The sequence below is a fragment of the Lemur catta genome, chromosome 6 (assembly GCF_020740605.2).
Source record: "Lemur catta isolate mLemCat1 chromosome 6, mLemCat1.pri, whole genome shotgun sequence".
NCBI classification, from domain to species: domain Eukaryota; kingdom Metazoa; phylum Chordata; class Mammalia; order Primates; family Lemuridae; genus Lemur; species Lemur catta.
Window position 1 is genome coordinate 3,291,843 of NC_059133.1, and position 16,765 is coordinate 3,308,607.

The 16,765-nt window shown below is 46.8% G+C and overlaps 1 protein-coding gene across 6 annotated transcripts in view; it reads right to left on the reverse strand.

The window, feature by feature from the left end:
* The window catches only part of GTSE1 (G2 and S-phase expressed 1), a 28,048-nt gene extending 12,217 nt beyond the window's left edge, over positions 1–15,831 (reverse strand). The window contains exons 1-10 of one of the 6 annotated variants that reach the window (XM_045552777.1): positions 15,521–15,831; positions 14,898–14,966; positions 14,107–14,426; positions 13,539–13,639; positions 7,229–7,286; positions 6,477–7,122; positions 3,833–3,997; positions 3,053–3,179; positions 860–1,225; positions 660–740 (exon numbers count right to left, since the gene is read on the reverse strand). In XM_045552777.1, the coding sequence (XP_045408733.1) occupies positions 660–740; positions 860–1,225; positions 3,053–3,179; positions 3,833–3,997; positions 6,477–7,122; positions 7,229–7,286; positions 13,539–13,617 (1,522 nt within the window). In that variant the 5' untranslated portion in view covers positions 13,618–13,639; positions 14,107–14,426; positions 14,898–14,966; positions 15,521–15,831. Of the gene's footprint in view, positions 1–659; positions 741–859; positions 1,226–3,052; positions 3,180–3,832; positions 3,998–6,476; positions 7,123–7,228; positions 7,287–13,538; positions 13,640–14,106; positions 14,427–14,897 lie in introns of all 6 variants that reach the window. The other 5 variants (XM_045552778.1, XM_045552774.1, XM_045552776.1 and 2 more) reach the window with 5 other exon arrangements.
* Positions 15,832–16,765: the final 934 nt, after the last annotated feature.

Genomic DNA, 16,765 nt, shown 5'->3' on the forward strand with positions numbered 1-16,765 from the left:
TTAAAGAAAGACAACAAAATCCAGATATTCAAAAATGTAAAACTGAGAATATCCAGTAGCCAATAAAGAGTTCCTAAACATGTAAACAAGCAGGAAAATGTGACCAAAACTAAGCAGAAAAAGTAGTTATTAGAAACAGATCTCAAAATGACAGGAAAGATGCAATTAGAAGAATCAGACTTTAAAACAACTATTATAAATATGTTCAAGAATTTAAAGGAAAACATAAGTACCACGAGGAAAAATATGGGCAAGTTATTACGTCAGAAACAAAAAATCAACTGGACGCCTTAACAGCAGAAGAAAAGGAATGTGAACCCCAACGTGTGGCACTAGAAACTGTCCAAACTGACACCCAAGAAAAGGGCTGAAAGAAACCAAACAGAGCCTCAGTGACCCACGACACGTCAGGAGTTCCGACAGGCATGGGATTGGAGCCCCTGGAAATAGATGGAAAACAGGAAAAAAAATATCTGAAGAAATAATGCCCAACTTTTCTCAGATTTGATGAAAAAATATCAATCTACAGATCAAAGAAGTTCAAGAAATCCTAAGCAGGATTAACACAAAGAAAGGCATGTCAAAGTACACAACAATCAAATTGCTGAAAATAACGATAAAGAGAAAACCATAAAGGCGAAGAATGACACGTCACATACAGGGGATGGACACAAAGAACCGCCAGCGACCTTCATCCAAAACCGTGCAAGTGAAAGGACGGTGGGACACACCTTTATGTGCTGCCAGAGAAAAGAAAGCAAAGAAACCACCATCACTGCAACAAATAATTTTTTAAACCTTTAAACAGAATTTCTTCAATATTTTGAAAACACATTAAAATGTATTACTTATTACTTACCAATAGAAAACTTGGGAATTTTAAACTGACTTGTAGGAGTAGGCACAACCTTTGTCTTGGAATTTAGACAGGAATCTCGCCTTCTTATACTTCTAGTTCTATTCAATTGAGAAGATTTTGACAAAATGGAATCAGAGTCCACCCTCGGGCCTTGACCTTCTGGAGTCTGGGGTTGGGTGGGAGAAGCTGCAGGGGGCATCGTGGGCTGCTCTGCTGCCAGCTCAACATCAGCCCGCTTGGCTGGCCTGCAGGGTGCACCTGCAGGGCCCGCCGGCAGCAGGGCAGGCCCCGCTCTGCCTGACTTGCTGTTGTTTGACAGAGGCTGGGAACTGTTTGCAGGCATACTTGCAAATTCACTTGATTTAGCTGGAAGAAGATACATATAAAATCTGGTTATCACTTAAGATCAAGGTATTTTAAAATTATGAAACTATTACACACACACAAGTTATGCTATCTTTGGCAAATCTATCTTAAACACATAACATACGAACAATACCCTGCATGCCCATCAGGCAATACCGTCAAACACAGGACAACCCAGGCCACTAACTGTGTTCTAAGGTACTAATTCTCAACACAATTACCAAACATGCATAAGCATACATTAATTAATTCTTCATTAATTATGCTGGTAACAGAAATCTACCCTCGTTGAGCAGATGGAAGCGGATAGTCTAGTCACATGCCCCACCTGTCTGGTCAGAGAAGTAGGCAGCGAACAGGGTGAGAAGACGAGTGAGACTGTCTCCCCCAACCAAAAAAGAAATAGAATGGCAGATAACCTAGGGTGATGCATACTCAGCTACTAATATACCCAGTATAAAAGGTGATCTGACAAGAGAGTCTTAAAGAAAAACTTTAAGTGAACAGCTAATGCCACAGGTTTATAGCTACACAGTGCACAACAGTTTTACAAGGTTCTTCCTCGTATGAGAGCTTATCTGATCCTAGTGGCTCTACTGTGTACAACAGAGAAATATACATACACTAGGAGACCCACTCAATTTCTGCCTCAACTTTTACCAGAGGTAGAAATGCAAAAACAGTAAAAAAAACAGTGCTGATGTACTGAATGGGTACAGCAAAATACAGCTCGTAACAACTAATTTTAAAGAGCTTCCATGTACTGAACGTGCCAGGCACTCTACGTAGCACTTCTAACACACAGGAACACACAGGAGCTATGTCACCTGTTTGTAGACAGGACACATACTTTTCTTAACCACTGAGTGGCAGAGTCAGGATTCCAAGTCAGATTCAAGAGCTCATACATTACACGTTTTGTGAACACAATCCACACCACACTGCCTGAACTATAGTAAAAGTGTACACAGCAAATACAATTTGAAGAGGATTTAGTTCTAAAGAGCAGGAAAGCGAGGCCTTGCCCTGTAGCCTCCTGGGTTTCTTCCCTTCACCACTAGATGGCAGCGTTGGCCTGGTAACGTACCAATGTAGCCTGAACTTAAACAGGTTTGGGATTTATTAATAAATAGACATCCAGCAGTTACAGGCGTTATATGCCCTAAATTATCTGAGAACAGTCCTATTTTATTTTTATTTTATCTTTTGTAGAGACAGGGTCTTACTCTATTCTATCACCCAGGCCGGAGTGCAATGGTGTGATCATAGCTCACTGCAGCCTCAAATTCTTGGGCTCAAGCCATCCTCCTGCCTCAGCCTCCCAAGTAGCTGGGACTACAGGTGCACACCACTGTGCATGGCTAATTTTTTTATTTTTTGTAGAGATGGAGTCTCACTATGCTGGTCTTGAACTCCTGGCCTCACGCAACCCTCCTTCTCCCTTGGCCTCCTAAAATGCTGAGACTACAGGTGTGAGCCACTGCGCCCGGCCAAGTCCTATTTTAAAAACCTGTGTCTGATGACATTAACATGAGGCTGGGCCAAGTGCCTGTGTTCTCAGGCATTAGGTACACTGTATGTCTGTTTGTATCCCCTAGACTGAAGCCACCTGAGTCCCTTCATGGGAGGGACTCACTCTGAGGGCAGGCAAGATAGTCTCTTCCCTGACTGGTGTCCAGCCCAGTCCACAGGACAGAGCAAGCCCTCCAGGATGTCCTGCTGAGCCTAAGCAATTCTGAAAAAATAGCTTCTGAGGAAGGCACTGGGCAGTGCTCCAGGCCCAGCCTGGCTAGATGTGGGTCTGAGCACAAGACGCTGGCCACTCACCTTTGCCCACTGCTGGCGACACAGACACACTGGACGCCACACTTGAAGCAGACCCTGAGGAAGAAGACTTCCTTACAAGACTGCCAGCACAGCCAGGTGGTTTTAACAGGGTCTTCTTCAGCCCCAGCTGAGACAAAATGTAAAAAAAACCAAATCAGCAAAGATTTCATTATCTACCCACTACTCATTTCTGCAAAAGTAGGAGTTTGAAATAATTTTTAACAATTTAGTAATTATCTTGAATTTAAAGAAAAAAGGCAGGCAGAACTTCTCAAAGTCTTCAAACCCTGCATGAGCACCACGTGGAGGTGCTAGCTGAAATGCAGACTTTAGGCCCCAACCCAGACCCACTGAGTCAGTGGCTGCGGGGCCCAGATTTGGGCAATTTTAACAGAGCACCAGTGACTCTCACACAGAGCTCAGTCCGACTACCTCTGCCAGAAACTAAATGGCAAGGATGTGGACGGTAATCTCTCCATTTTCAAAACATCGACATGGCATGTTACCTGCACAAGGGCCCCTGAGGGAAGGGGGGCATCCCCGTTACAGACAAACTGACGACCAGAGACCTTGCCTGCGCCTTTTCTCAACCCACACGGCTCCCAGCGGCGGGGGCCAGCCCCCAACACGCACTGCCATGCAGGCGTTTCACCACGCTGCCTCTCATGAGCTGTATTTTTAACTGTCCTAACTCGATTTTAATCAAAGACGAATCTCTTGTGTCCAAAGCTGCCACCCTATTCCCATCGATCACAAGTCGCACAGCCCTGGCCAACTCACCTTGTTTGGAACAGGGAGCAACCGCTTGCCTTGGACCAAGTGGCTTCCACCGGCTGGCGGGCCAGCAGCACCCGGAGCAGGCCTGTCAGGGAGCACATCCCTGCGGCATTCCTTTCCATCTGGGATTTTCGTCCCGGAAGGACTAGCTGGTACCGCTTTCTTGGGCTGAAAAATTGTAATCTGGACTGTGAGAACTGTCTAGTCTTTAACAACATACAGAGACACTAAGGCTGCGATGCAGAGCAAGCCAGGCACCATCTATCTTCCCAAACGCCTCACGTGCTCCTCAATTCATCACCTAGATGGAAGGGAACAGGGCAGTCCACTTGCTCCACCAAATCACTGTAGACAAGAATGATGATGGATTTCCCTTCCTCATTAAAAACAGTGTAAAATCACATCAAGACAGATAATTAATCGGAGAGAGAGCCTCTGAAGCTATTCCTCAGTCGGGATCCTTATTTAAGGATGGTAATGAGGAAACTGGCTCTAGTTACGCAAATTTTAAAATGTTGTACAGAAAGGACTCATTCATTAAACGGTCATCCCTCTACCACAGAAGCTGCTCGACTGCAGTAAATCTCCTTGATCTAGTACCAAAAGCCATTTTCTTTGGCCAGCAGAGTCAAACAAAGAATAAATTCCTGACATATTTAGGGACAAGGGCATTCATGGAACTAATCCATGCTTACATAAATCATCCCTTCTAACAGAAGAGTTAATGAGGTCACAGCAATAAGCACTCGCAGTAGCAGAGATGCAGCACTAACTTTTTTCCTTTCTAGCATTTTTAAAATTGATATATACTTTACATAACCATTTTATTTACTTTTTAGAGACAGGATCTTGCTGTGTTCCCCAGGGTAGATTCAAACTCCTGTGCTGAAGCATTCCTCAACCTCCCCAGCCCTAGGCAAACGCTCAGCCACTCCATCTCTGTAATTTGCCTATTACTGCCATTTCATATAAATTCAGTCATATAATACGTGACCTTTTGTGTCTGGCTTCTGTCACTGAGCATAATGTTTTCAAGTGTCATCCGTGTGACTGCGTGTATCAGTACTGCATTTCTTTTTGTTGCCCAAAATATTCCATTGTCTGAATACACCACAGTTTGTTTATCAGGTGAGGGACATCGGGGTTGGTTCTACTTTTTGGCTATTACGAATGACATGGCTTTGCACCTTTGTGCATAGGTTTTTTTGTGGAAATATGTCTTCAGTTCTCTCAGGTATATACCAAGAAGAATTACTACTAGTAACTCTACATCTGACTTTCTGAGGAACTACCAAACAGTTTTCAACACGGGCTGCACCATTTCACATTCCCACTAGCAGTCTATGAGGCCTCCAATTTCTCCACATTCTCACCACCACTTACTATTTCCCGTTTCTGCTTCGTGCACCGGTGCTAGTAGTTGTTTCTAGGTGTTACAATCAAATGGTCCTCGCACGAATGTGCCTGTGAGCCACTCTAGAAGTGATTACCTTTTCCGGAGAAACACGCAGGACATGGTGGGGGTTCCCAAGTGAGCTTGAATGCAGCTCAGCTGTGGGACGGCGCCTCGCTGACCGAAAACCAGCTATCTGGTGCCCAGGACCAGGAATCATGGGAGATACTACGATGGGTCCAGAACAGCCAACATTACACCACAGTCTCTGCCCTGAGTCCACGTGCGCTACGCACAGCAAGACCCAGCCCACTCTCATTCTAGAAACATCTTTAGAGATTTACATCCTAAATGGTCTCCAGAAAAAGGAGTTTATATGACTAGAGGGGTAAGCCCCACCCCGTTATTCAAATCGGTGGGACTCAGCATGCCTATTGGTCAAGGGCTCTGCATGGCCGATGCAGTTTCAACCCGTTTCACTTTGGGGCTCCTCATCATAGGGGGTGGTCATGCAGTTCAAGAGATGGGCTTGTGGAGGGGAAAAAGGAATTTCTAGGCCCTTGCTGGGCATTTTGTATTTACCTAAACCTCCTAACTACCCCCAAAAATGTCATTCTTCTCTAACCGTTGCCCAAGGCAGGGAGCAGAGCTGGGAAAGGCTACAGGGGGCAGGCTCCAACCTGCCCTGCCTCCCTGCAGCCTCCCCTCTCCTGAGCAAGAGCCAGGGAAGACAAACCTGGCAGCAAGCGTGGTCCAACATCGACCCTTCTCCTGCCACCCCCCAAGCTCCAGGACCCTCAGTTTCCCAGAGTTGGCTGACAGCACCCTAAAGGCACATCTGTCAACTGCCCCCTCCTCTTAATGCCCAGGAGAAAAGCAATGTAAGCTAAGTCAAAGTCAAGCAGCCATCCCAGCAGAGGGGAATTTTTGGAAGAGGCTGTTTGTTAAAACAAATGAAATCTCTAACGGGTGGTGCATCCCGTGTTGTAACAAAGCAAAAGGAAGAAATTTCAAACAGAATTTAGGAGGAGGTATTTTTAAGTCATCAAAGGCCTGCTCAAGCCACCCCAAAATCGGCTCCCCTTCTGACTGCCTTTCATGGACTTCGCATTCCTGCGCTCCTGGGTCCTTGGAGCTTCTACACTTCCAGGTCTTTCCCCAGGTGTTTTCCACGGGGGGCGTACACCGAGAGGGCTAAGAGGCAGGGAGTGGCTCGCTCCCCAAGCAAACGTTCTGCTGCCTGGTTGTGTCTACCTTCTCCATGGCCAAGTGGATGTGTCTTCCTCTAACAGACGAAGCTCGGGGCAGCTGCAATTTGCTGGTGACTTTTCTCTGAGTCACTGCCTGACTCGGAGGGTGAGCAGAACTCGATTCCCCTGGCAAAGGCTGAGAAGGGTACGGTGGCCCCTGTGTCTGGGCAAGGCTAGCCTGGGCAGGAGAACTCGGTGGGGCCAGGCATGAGTCCGGCAGCGGGGGCTCACCCGCAGGGGGCCACATGCCTGACAGTGGCGGTCCCATCAAGGGGCTGTCTGACAGGTAATATGTCTCCCTTTTAAGCGATTTGGGGCTTTTCTTCATTTCCTTTTCTTCCTCAAAGAGGCTTACTTTCAATTTTGATTCCTGTATAAATTGTTCCACACCTTGGCTCCACGGGTCTTTGGGCTGGGCAGCTTGGGCTGCCTTGTTTCTGCTGTTGCTTTCTATCCGCAGAGCCAATAAGTGCGCTTCTTTGTACACTTCCACAAACTTCTCCCCCGTGAGAGGGCTCCAAGTAATGCAACTTTCCGATGCTGGCAAGACAGGCTGTTCGGGAATTTGATTATTTAATTCCAGGCTGGCAGCAATACATCTTTCTTTATGTCCAACAGGTCCAAAAAAGACTTCATCATCTTCATTTGCACTATTTTTAAAGAAAAGCATTTTTAATAATTATTACAATGGCATTTAAATGAAAGACTACTGAATGTGGTATGCTCAAGGCGAGGGAAGAAAACTCATTTGTTTACCTTGAAGAAGACAATGAAAGATCAAAGTCAAATTTTTCATCGGCCAAAAGACGAATGTCTGGGGGAAAAAAATCCACTGTTACTTTAGTGCTAAGGTTGATAAAGAGAAAAATATTACCAGTCTCTATAGCCATCAGAGCTACTGTAAAGTTTTCACCTCCAAAAATGTAATCTATCATTATTTTAATTTAGTTATTTTTCATGGAAGAAACTAAATGATCTTATTTTTTCCATTTTCTTTTTAAAAATTGCATCAGCCATTCTGTGTCTGCTAAGCCACCCCAAAAGCATAAGTCCTTACTTTTAAGATATAATCTAAAATGCATTCACTGAATCATTCAACTAGCTTTTCAAGAAGAGACAAGTCATTTTCAGGTATACAACATTTTCAAAAGACCACCTGCCTCGGCTCCCCTAGAATTAAACTCCCCTCTTACAAGCTACAAAACACCTATTCATCTTTCAACAATGAATTCGAATATTATTCAAATGCACAGTAGGGACTCAATAAGTATATGTGTTGACCATCATCACTTCTGGGGAGTCCTTCCTGAACCCCCAGATAAAACTGCACTCTGTGCGCCCCCATCCAAATGTGTACCATGGCCGCCACGGCCCTGTTCATCAGCCCAACTCTCTACAGGCCACAGGCTCTGGGTTAGTGGGTCTCTCCACAGGGGCAACTGCTTCCTCCTCCCCAGGCCAGCCCCCCAGGCTCCCCCAGCACCTGGACCTGACCTCTACCACTCCATTAGCCTCTGGAAACACCTCTTGACCCTTCCACGGCCCCAACCAGACTATAGGTGCCCCCAAGACAACAAATGTCTAACACTCCCCAAATTCTCCAATGTCCAGCTAAGGGCCTAGGCACTTAGCAAATATTTATTGAAATGCACTAAAATAATATTTCTATACTATAAAGTTTATACAGCACTCCCACAAATCATACCTCATTTGATATTAATAAACAATGAGGCATGCTTATCAAAATCATAAAATTTGAAAATACTCTAATATCCTAATTAAGTCCCAATTAATCAATTAAATAGGCCTAATTACCTAATCAAGGAAAAGGCAGAAAGCACAAATGCACAAAAGAAATGAAAGGGAAATACCCACAGAAAGAGGGAATTAACAGATTCATAAGCTGGTTTGCTCAACACCATGCACAGAAACCTAAGAACTTGGCCGAAATGGATCATTTTCTAGGAAGATATAATTTATTTTTGTATTCAAATTATATAAATTTATTTATTTATACAAATGACTCCAAGAGAGAGAAAAAAAATCTTAATAGCTCAATAAATCACAAAATAACTGGAGAAAATTATTAGAGAGCTATCCTCTTCAAAAAAGCAAAGTCCACACTAGTTTCACAGGATAATTCTATCAAACCTTTAAAGAACAAATAATTCCAATACTATTTACAATGCTCCAGAGGATAGAAAAAAATAAACCTTCCAACTCACTTCTATGATGCAAGCATAAAGTTTGCTCGAGAACGAAAGCTACAGACCAGCCTCACTTATATCAACATGAAAATCCTAAACAGGAATATTAGCAGAGAATCCAGCAACATATTGAAAGAATAATAACATACTATGACCAAGCTCACTTCATTTCAGAACTGTTAGATGATTTAATTTTACACAAGCTAGCAATATAATCATTATATTACTAGACATAAAGAGAAAACTGTATGATTGTCTACATATATGTTGAAGCATATGATAAAATGCAACATACATTCTTGATTTTAAAGGCTCTTAATAAAAAGCAATACATTTTATCATATAAGGAAATATGCATTTCAACCCCAAAGCCAAAATTAGGTTCAGGGGGAGAACATCAGAAGTATTCCTTCAAAAGACAGGAATATATATCAGCTAAGATCGGCTAACTTATGCTGAAGTAATAAACAATCCACAAAGCTCAAGTGGTTTAAAACAACAAAGATATATTTCTCACTGGGAACTATACGCCTGCTGAGCAGAGGCTGGGGTCCCGTTCCCTGGCCTTGACACTCCAGAACCCGGGCAGATGGCGCCTCCACCATCAGGAACACAGACTGGTCTCTGTGGCAGGAGGAAGGGGAGAGCAAACTCCACACTGGTTCTTAAAGACTTCGACCCAGAATGACACATATCACAACATTCTAGTTTCATTAGGCCAAGCCTAACCTTCAAGTAGATAGGCTGTACAATTCTATCACACACCCAAAAGGGAAAAAAAACAGAAATACTAATGAATAGCACTACCATTTACATGTAAATTAACCCATAAGCCAGTATCGGAATGGAAACTACACATGCAATCCTACTAAAACCAGGCACACGGCAATGACGTCTCTAAGCACCACCACAATTCTTAACCTTGCTCTGGACATGTTAACCAACACAATTAGACGAGGAAAGAACGTGGAGATAAGATTATCATGGTTCAGAGATGCTATGATTACAGACACAAGGAAAAAGACAACCAAAAACTATCATAAATAATAAAACGACAAAAGAATATGACTAAGGACAAAATGAGTACACAGCAATCAACAGCTTTTATATCTCCAAAGACCAGTTAGAAGATATAATGGGGGCCGGGCGCAGTGGCTCATGCCTGTAATCCTAGCACTCTGGGAGGCCGAGGCGGGTGGATTGCTCGAGGTCAGGAGTTCGAGACCAGCCTGAGCAAGAGCGAGACCCTGTCACTACTAAAAATAGAAAGAAATTACCTGGCCAACTAAAATATATATATAGAAAAAAATTAGCTGAGCATGGTGGCGCATGCCTGTAGTCCCAGCTACTCGGGAGGCTGAGGCAGTAGGATCGCTTAAGCCCAGGAATTTGAGGTTGCTGTGAGCTAGGCTGACGCCACAGCACTCACCCTAGCCCGGGCAACACAGCGAGACTCTGTCTCAAAAAAAAAAAAAAAAAAAAAGAAGATATAATGGAAGAAAAGACTTCATTTACAGTAGCAACAAAAACTACAAAATACCTATGAACACACCTAACAAGAAATATGCAAGATGGATATAAAGAAAACTTAGTATCTCACAAAAGTCACATGTCAAATAAAAAGGGAAGGTGCATTATTCAATAAATGGTATTGAGATAAGCCACAGAGTCCTTTGGGAAAAAATTAAGTTTGCTCCAATCCTCATGCCACACCCGGACAAATTCCAAATAAATCAAAGACTACTTAATTGAAAAAAAATGAAACACTAAAGGAACAAGAAGAAACCATGAGCAAAGTGTTTCATAACCTGGCAGTGTGGCGGTCTAACTAGGACACTGAACTGGAAGCCATAAAATAAAAGATCGATCTTCAAATACATAAAAATGTGAAACATCCCTGCATGGCAAAAATCACCACAAGCAAAGTTAAACATTTCACAAAGGGCTAATTTATGAAGAGGGCCTACAAATTGCTACGAAACAGACAAAGGATATGAACAGATAAAATTCACAGAAAATAAAACAAAACATTCTTAAATATGTGACAAGAAGTTGTTCAGCCTCACACAAAAATAAGAGTAATTAAAAATAAACTTACCCTGCGATTGGCAAAAACCAAAAAGTTTCATAAACTATAGGCAAGGCTGCGGGAAAACAGACAATTCCTGCACCACCAGGAAAGAAATAAATGACTGCAGCTTTAGAGGGTAAGCTGGCAACACCTACCAAAATGAGGAATGCACAACCCTCTGACCCAACAAGTCTATTTCTGTGAGTGTGTCCTTCTGGGAACAAATGTGACAATGATGTACATGACGGCCATTTATTGCAGCATCGTCTACAACAGCAAGAAACTAAGCACAAACTAAGTGTTCACCCACAACTGACGAAATAAATGACAGTACACCCCCATGATGGCACACTACATAGGTACAAAAAAAATAACGTTCTTTATATGCTGATACACAACAATCAAGATAAATTAAGCATAAAACACAAGATGCAGGGCAGGGCTCTGTATGCCGTATGAAAAGGGGGACGCGGTCTACACTGTGCACATACTGGCTTGCACTTGCACAAGGTATGTCTGGAAGTACACCCGAGAGACTGATGACATCCATGGTCCTTGAAGGGAGACACTGGGTGACCAAGGGACAACGATGAGAGGGATACGGTTCACTTTTTACACAGCCGAACCTAGGAAGTCAGTTTTATAAGTCACTTCCAGAAACTTCCAACTGTTTGGTATGGAAAGAAGGATCCTGGACTGGGAGTCAGGACGCAGTCTTCTACTCCAGGCTCTGCAACTGGCTCCAGGTGGCCCTGGACTGGCTGACTTGTTCATTCTGCAAATGCTTGAGCACCTGCAAGGGGCCACATCCTCCCCGTGTCAGGCAGACCTGCGGCACATGGCGCCTGCAGGCAGTGTGGTGAGAGGATAACGTGGAGGTGGGGACATCTCTGAGAAATAATTGTGTGTGTGTGAGGAACTGGTCAAAAGTCAGAGTGGCTGGAAGAGGTGGAAACATAGGTCAAGTCAGATCCCAGAGGGGTCTAAAAGCCAAGGCAAGGAGGTTTTATTGTATCTAAGTGCGATAGGAAGCTATTGAAGGGCTTTAAGTAGAAGAGCATTATAATCTAACTTGTGTTTTTAAAAGGTGACACTGCTGCCGTGTAGAGTTTATCAGCAAGGAAACAGGCAGTATCTACTGAAGTCACAAATGCACATGCTGGCCAAAATGAAGACTATACAAGTAGGAGCAGGTGAGATAACGTGGCTGAGAGCAAGGTGGTAGCATGTGGATGGAGATGGAAAGAGTGTGTAGATGGACCAAAGATATACACCAAAAGTGGAAATGGCAGTAGTTGGTGACTGAGTGAATGCAGGAGGTTCTCAGGCTGGATGGCCGGGTGAATGGAAGGGCCATCTACTCTGATGGGAAAGACAGAAAAGAACAGGTTAAGAATGGAGTCTTGGGAAGGGGCATGTTGAGTTTGAGGTCTGAGGGATTCATGTGAAGAGGCCAAACAGGCAGGGGAATATACCAGTCCAGAACTCAGGCTGCACAAGACAAAACAGGGGCGCATCAGAAAGCAGATGAGGTGAAAAGTCATGGAAATGATGACGGCCCCTAGGGCGAAAATGCAAAGAGATCCCAGACCAGGTCTTGGGAAAGATCAGCTTCAGAAGATGGGAGAGGAGGAGGAGCCTGCAGAGAGACGGAGATAGCCCAGCCAGGGAGGCAGAAGCAAAACCAAGAGTGCCTCAGAAGCCAAGCACGGGAAGTTTCCAAAAGAAAAGAAGGCTGAACGAGACTGATTAAGCAAAGACAGAAAACTGACAAGAGGTTTGGGCAGCATGGCAAGTCCTCAGTGACCGGTGAAAGCAGCCTGAATGGAGTGGTGAGGACAGAAGCTGGAACTGGAGGGGCTAAGGAAGGATGAAAAATAGCAGAACAAACGAGAAAGCTCTGGAAGTTTGGCTCAGAAGGAGGAACACAGCAATGGAGAGGCAGCAGAGATGTGGAGAAAGTGAGATAAGGTAACACACATGCATGTCAATGATGAGTATAATCCAAGGGACAGGCAAAGAGCAAGGAAACAAGGGAGGGTGAGGGAGGATGAGGGAAGGAGGGAAGCCCGCAAAGGAGCAAGGGGGCGCATCGGGACATATCTGAAAGGGAGGGTACACCAGGACAGAGGGAGTGGTACAGAAGCAAATACCTTTCTAGATACAATTAAGAGACAATGGTGGATTTGCAAAGTCTCCAGGACCATTTCTGCAAATGGAGGTGTTAAGGACGCTTGGGTACCCAGCCTACTGCCTCACATGGGTGTTGCGAGGACCAAAGGACAAAACGGTATCAAAATGTTTGAAGCGAAAAAGAGAGTAAGGTATGGCCTTTAACTAATTTTGTGAGGCTGTCCTCTCACCTTGATACCCAAACCAGACAAGGACTGAAACAAGAAGGGAAACTTACAGGCCAGGCTCACTCACTAACATGATCTCAAAGATCCTAAAAACAAGTCTTAGCAAACAGAAACCAGCGACAAACAAAAAAGAAAACAACCAATTCAACAAACATTTGAGTGACCACTAAGTGTCAGTCAGGTACAGTTCTAGGGCACAGGGGACACTGCACTAAACAAACTGACAAGAATCCCAGCTGCGAGAGAACTTAAAAAAGCGGGTGGAGGTGAAAGGAAAAAAAAAAAGGCAAGCACCATCCGTTTCATAGGCACAGAACACAAGATGAGCGACGAAGGAATGAATAAAATAAATTCTCAAGGAAACATTAAATCAATCTCCATCTCTCCTGGGCTCCCTGAACAAGAGCGCTGCAGTAAGGAGGACCCACCTTCCTTCTCAGGAACGTCCGTCTTCGCGTCCCCTGCCTGGCTGGCTGAAGGCCCAGCGCTGCCGCCGCCCCCTTCCATGGGGAGAGCAGTCGGGAAGTCACTGCAGGGACGAAGGGGCCGAAAGGTGAGCAGGACACGGCCAGGGCACCCTGGCCGCTGCGGCACAGCAGGGGCCGAGAGCCAAAAGCCGTGGCCAGGTCAGGGAGAGGAAAAGGCGGCGCGGCGGCCACCGGGAAACGATCGCAGCCCAGGGGTCCCCAGACACCTAGCGGCACCAGGCCGGGGGCTGCGGGGGGCGGCCGGCCCAGTGACACCCAAACGCCGTGGGGCGGAGACAACGGAACTCCCCGCGCGCGGGTCCGAGTGCCCGGGCTCCGCTTGCCCCGCGCAGCCCCAACCTCCCTTCCTCTCCGAGGGAGGCGCGAGGGTCCCTACGGCCCCCGGCGGCCCAGCGCGAGCCCAGGCCCGCCTCAGAGCAGCGCGCGGCCCCTGCCCGCCCGAGAACGGCGGCACCCCGCGGCGCTCGGCCCACGGACCCGCCCGGGACCCTCGACCGGACCCTCCTACCCCGAGCGGCCGGTAGATGATTTGAGACGCGCCTCCGCCAAGGATTTAAACGCGGCACGGGGTGCGCGGGGCGCCCATTGGTCCGTTTGAAAAGAGCTCCGCCGGGCTGCCGGGCGCGGTGCATCTTGGGGGTTGTAGTCTGAGCGCCCAGAAGAGGAGCCCAACGCGCACGCGCACTGCCTCCGCGCAGCCGATTGGCTCCGGACGGACTTCGAGGAGCGCCCACCGGAAGTCCATCCGCTGCCCTGAGGGGCGCGCTGGGCGGGACCTGTGTCCCCTTGCTTCAGGGGCAGGCCAGGAACGACGGATGGCCAGTTTATCTGTATGATTAAAACTGCCACCTAAGGGTGATGATGTGAAGACTAAACGTAATAGGTTCACCCGCCTGCTCTGTAAAACTGCGTGCCAGTTGCTATTAATACAGCAGTAAAAGGCGCAGCCAGCACTAGGTGACCCGGAGACCAAGAGAAAGAAGCATGGCCAGAGCTGCGCAGCCTGTCCAGCCGGAGCGGGACCGTCGCCCTAGGCGGGCTTCCCCAAAGAAGAAGGGGTGAAGATGGCCAGAGGGTGTGGCAGGCATCCGTCCTGGGCTTTCTAGGATCGGAGAGGAGAACCTAGAGGCAGGGGCCAGGTGATGAAGCCTGCGTTGGGGAGTACACGTTTGGGAAGCAGATAGGACGCCCCTGACATGGAGAGGCGAGCACAGGACTGGTAGACAAGTCAGCTGGTGGCAGTTTGAGACTGACCTCACTTGAGCCTTTGCCTGTGAGCCAGTTATCAATAATACCCACCTCAGGGGCTTGAGGGTCGAATCAGGGGCTCCACCAGGGCAAAGTATCACTAAGTGGCAGCTCCTTATCCTGGACAGATGGAGAAGGATGCAGGTAGGCGCCTTGGGATGACTCATAGGGTGTGCCCTAGGAAGGATGGAACTTTGGGAAGAGAGCACCATTTTCAGGGTGAGCTATTTATTTGGGGCAGGTTGAAGGGAAAGCAGATACCCTGGGACCAGGGCAGAAGCCTTCCAGGCTGGCTGGGGCCACTTCCGCTTCCGGGCTCCCATGTCCCTGATTTTGCACCATCCACACCAATCACCCCATGTTGCTGTGGTCCTTCACTTCTGACCCCAAGTCTAGTTCCCCATGAGACCGAGCTCCTGAAGGGCATAGCAGGTCTCACTCACCACTCTCCCCAGTCTCACCCAACCCAGCACTGGGCACCAGGCAGGGCTAAGAGAGCGAGAGCTGGGTAAGGTGGGGTGGTCAAGTAGCTTGGGGGGAGTTTGGCTGCCCACTGCCTCCCCCTCCTTTGGCTTGCCCTGGGGATGCCTGCTGGGGAGCGGTCCCCAATACCCACTCCTGATGCTCTTCTCCCTATGTTGTGCGAGCACATAGTAGGTGTTCATAAATAGTACCAATGATTAATAAATTGTTGCTGTTACTCTGCATCTTCACTCCATCACTCTCTTCTCTTGACTTCCTCCTCTTTTATCACTGGCCATTCTATTGTGGATTCATTTCTTCCTTCCCCCAGTCAAGTTCTACTTCATTTATGTACGCATTCATTTACCAACTTTCACTGACAGCTACTCAGTGTAGGCCACATGCTGGGTGATACTGGGTACACTGATGCTGTCCCTGACCTGAGGAGGTAACAGCAGGGGAGAATGGTGCTATAGCAAGGGCAGGTGCCGAGGGCTGTGGGCACAGGGGAGGCACCCTCTCCAGCCTACAGTGGGAGTTGGGTCAGGGGTAGAAGGCTTCCTGGAGGGACCAGGGTTCCCTCTTCTGTGGCCAAGTCATGTCTGGGTTGGAACCAGGAGGGGAGAGAGAGGTCCCCCTTGGGATGAGTCCCTAGAACCTGGGTATAGATGGTGTAGAGTAGGACTAAAACAATATTTTAGTTTGTTTGATGGTGATTTGTTTTTGCTCTTAGCTAACAGCCAAATTCCGCTTCTGTACACAAAGCTTGTTTGCTTATTGCTTGGTTACGATAAAGAGGCCAGCTGTGCAGGGCGAGTGTCCTTGGGGAAGAAATCTCCTGGGAAGGAATCTCTTGGGAAAGAATTTCTTATCAGAAATAACTAGCAACAGACTCCAGCAAAAAAAAAAGTATAAAAGCTTTGTTTTTACCCCAGGGCGGGGTCCTGGTTCATAAAGAGACCACTGCGTTGGTGCTCTGGGACTTGGACCCTAGCTCGAGCTAGTCAATAAAATAAAACTCCTTTGCCTTTGCAGCCTCAATGACTCTGTCTTTCTGTTCCCGGGGCCGAGGCGAACCGACTCTAACAATGGCACCTCACCTGAAAGCCTATTGTAAGTACCCATTTTCTTGACGTGTTGCCCACCCACCCCAAGTTCATGGAGATGTCCATCTCCCGGCCTGGCACATAGATGCTCACAGGTGCCCACAAGAGCTAGTCAAAGAAACCGAGTATTTTAATCCCAGGAATTTGCCTGGGCTTGAGCAAACTTGGGGACCCAACAGATTTGGAGGGTTCCTCTCCCTCCCAGGAGACCTGCCCTCTCCCTGCCCCAGTGAATGCTTACCTAATTTCTGAAGGAAGGGAACCTGAAAAACATCTTCAACTGGGACACCCCCCACCCCGACGGGAAGGCTGACAGCAGAGTCAGCACGTCCTGAAGGGACCTCAGGCGCG